The 2,254-nt window shown below is 28.4% G+C and overlaps 1 protein-coding gene across 1 annotated transcript in view; it reads right to left on the bottom strand.

Moving 5' to 3' along the window:
• LOC106469057 (oxysterol-binding protein-related protein 11-like) overlaps nucleotides 1–2,254 on the bottom strand; it is a 78,892-nt gene that overhangs the window by 41,066 nt on the left and 35,572 nt on the right. The window contains exon 9 of the mRNA XM_022397458.1: nucleotides 833–918. Within this exon, the coding sequence (XP_022253166.1) occupies nucleotides 833–918 (86 nt within the window). The remainder of the gene's footprint in view (nucleotides 1–832; nucleotides 919–2,254) is intronic.

Below are 2,254 nucleotides of genomic sequence, written 5' to 3'. Positions count from 1 at the left end.
TAAAATTTGAATTATAATCTACAGTTTGATACCAAACTTATTGACATAAATTCATGAAATAGTAGTTCAGTAGTTCATTTGTTGAATGCGAGTCAACAAACAAGATGACATGGCCTTTCACCTGTGACCTGCCTCAAAAGGGTTAAAATGAAAATCACTTTGCGCCTAAACTATTCAAAGTCTGAGTGCAAATAAATACAATAAATAGATGTTTTTAGTAAAAAGACTTAATTGAAATAATATCATTCTTCGTGTACAAGATACTTATAATCTTTAACAAAATCCTACCAGTTTTTGTGAAGATATATTAAGAAATCTCAGAGATACAGTATTTATTGTTGCACACACATCTTTACCCAGTCAGGTTCCTACAAATTGTGAAAGGGTTAAACATGATATAACTTAAAGAATAAAAATTCACTAAATTCAATATGAAACTGTTATTTTCAGCCTCATGAGTAACAATAATTTTGTCATGGAAAAAAATTGGACACCAAAAATATCTTATTTTTATTAGAACATTATTCCAGGAATGAATTATCTCATGAGAGTTGATATACTTTTTCATATTGTTTTTAATGTTCTTTAGAAGCTTCATTGCAAGTAATTCCTTATGATTGAACATATTTAGATAATTCCAGCCCCAGTAGAAAATATTCAGTTTGAATAAACAGAAATAAAAGTTATTCTCCATCTGCAGGCAAACTTCATTTCTATAAAACTAATTTTTGACAACCAGTCCAAATAAAGTCATTAAGACAAAGAAATCAAGTTGGAAAGAATTAATAAATCTATTCATTCTCATAAAAACATAAAATTTCACAATTAATACCTGGCTGTCCAGGAGAACTGATGGACAAGAAAGGTGTTGTATGATCCATTTGTGTTAGAAGGTGTGGAGAGCTTGCTAAAGACGACCTTAAAAAATTAAAAACGTTGATAAATCATTAAAACTTGTAATTATGAAGCTTAACACTATATTCAAAATGCATTTCATCAAACAATACTTTCTAATAACAACAAAAAGCAAGGGCTTACACAAATATTTATACCATTCTTAATAATGAAGTAAAAACAATACTTGAACACATATGTATCCAGATTTTTTTTTGTATAAGGCTAGAATCTGAAAAAATAACTTGTAATCATGAAAATATATATATGAGCAAGCGCATATTAGTCTATTCTACTTAACTCTTTCAACACAGGCTCAGTTGATTTGACAGACCACATGACCTCTTTGTACTCATTCAAAGTCTTGATAGTTTTGATATTACTAACTTTTAATATAGTATGTATATCTTCACAAAATTTGGCACACTTTCAGTAAACATTATAAGTCTTTCACATAAAAAAAATCAATAATACTAATTGTAGTATAAAATAGTAGTAATAATTTTTATTTAATTAAATAATGCCCCAAAGAACATTGAATAATAACATGCAAAAAGTAGACAATTTCCCCTAACTATTGCAATTTTTCTAACTTTCGAACTATGTGACAAGAACTGCTACAAATTCATCCAAGCTAGTAATTATCTTTCCTGTGGGAATGAAGCTTGTACTAACAGAGAAATTGGCCATTTTCCATTCAGAAAACAATGTAATATAATATGTTATTTGTCAGATGAAAACCTTGGCTTTCTGTTGGTTATACATAATAAAGAATTAGATGTATGAGAAAACTATTAATAAATCCTGAAAGAGAGGATATGACAGGTGGGAGTGTCAGGAGGGATCTGATTTTCTATTTGTTAGCTCTGTAACCAAATAAATTGAAGGCTATAAAAATCATGGTTTGTCTGAGCAATGATGATTTTATAGGGAGTAATTTATATTAAATTTTTGTACTTATTGAATAAAATAGAGAAGAGTGGATGCAGAGAGAAAATAAGCCACATTTCTCACATTAGGAGAAATTCAAGAATTTTATAAATATTGCCTTATAAAATTAAGAACTTAAAACATATATACTATTAAAATATGGATTATTAGCTATGATTTTATGCTATATTAATTGGTATAACATAAACAAAAAGTAGTTTATACATTTAGGAAAATCCATGTGACATGTACAGTAAATGATACTAAAATTAACTCTGATCTAGAATTCCTATCAGGCATAGTCAGAGATAGTCTGACTGTTTCTTTCTTGAGACTCACTACACCTTATTAAAATTTCTTTCAGTTTTCAAGAATTAGTGATATAAAAGATGTATCACCTGGGGACTTAACTCAGCTTTCTATGATGGTA

The sequence above is a fragment of the Limulus polyphemus genome, unplaced genomic scaffold (genome assembly GCF_000517525.1).
Source record: "Limulus polyphemus unplaced genomic scaffold, Limulus_polyphemus-2.1.2 Scaffold3278, whole genome shotgun sequence".
Lineage (NCBI taxonomy): Eukaryota > Metazoa > Arthropoda > Merostomata > Xiphosura > Limulidae > Limulus > Limulus polyphemus.
The sequence above is the reverse complement of the archived record's forward strand: the minus strand, read 5'-3'. Positions and strand labels throughout refer to the sequence as shown.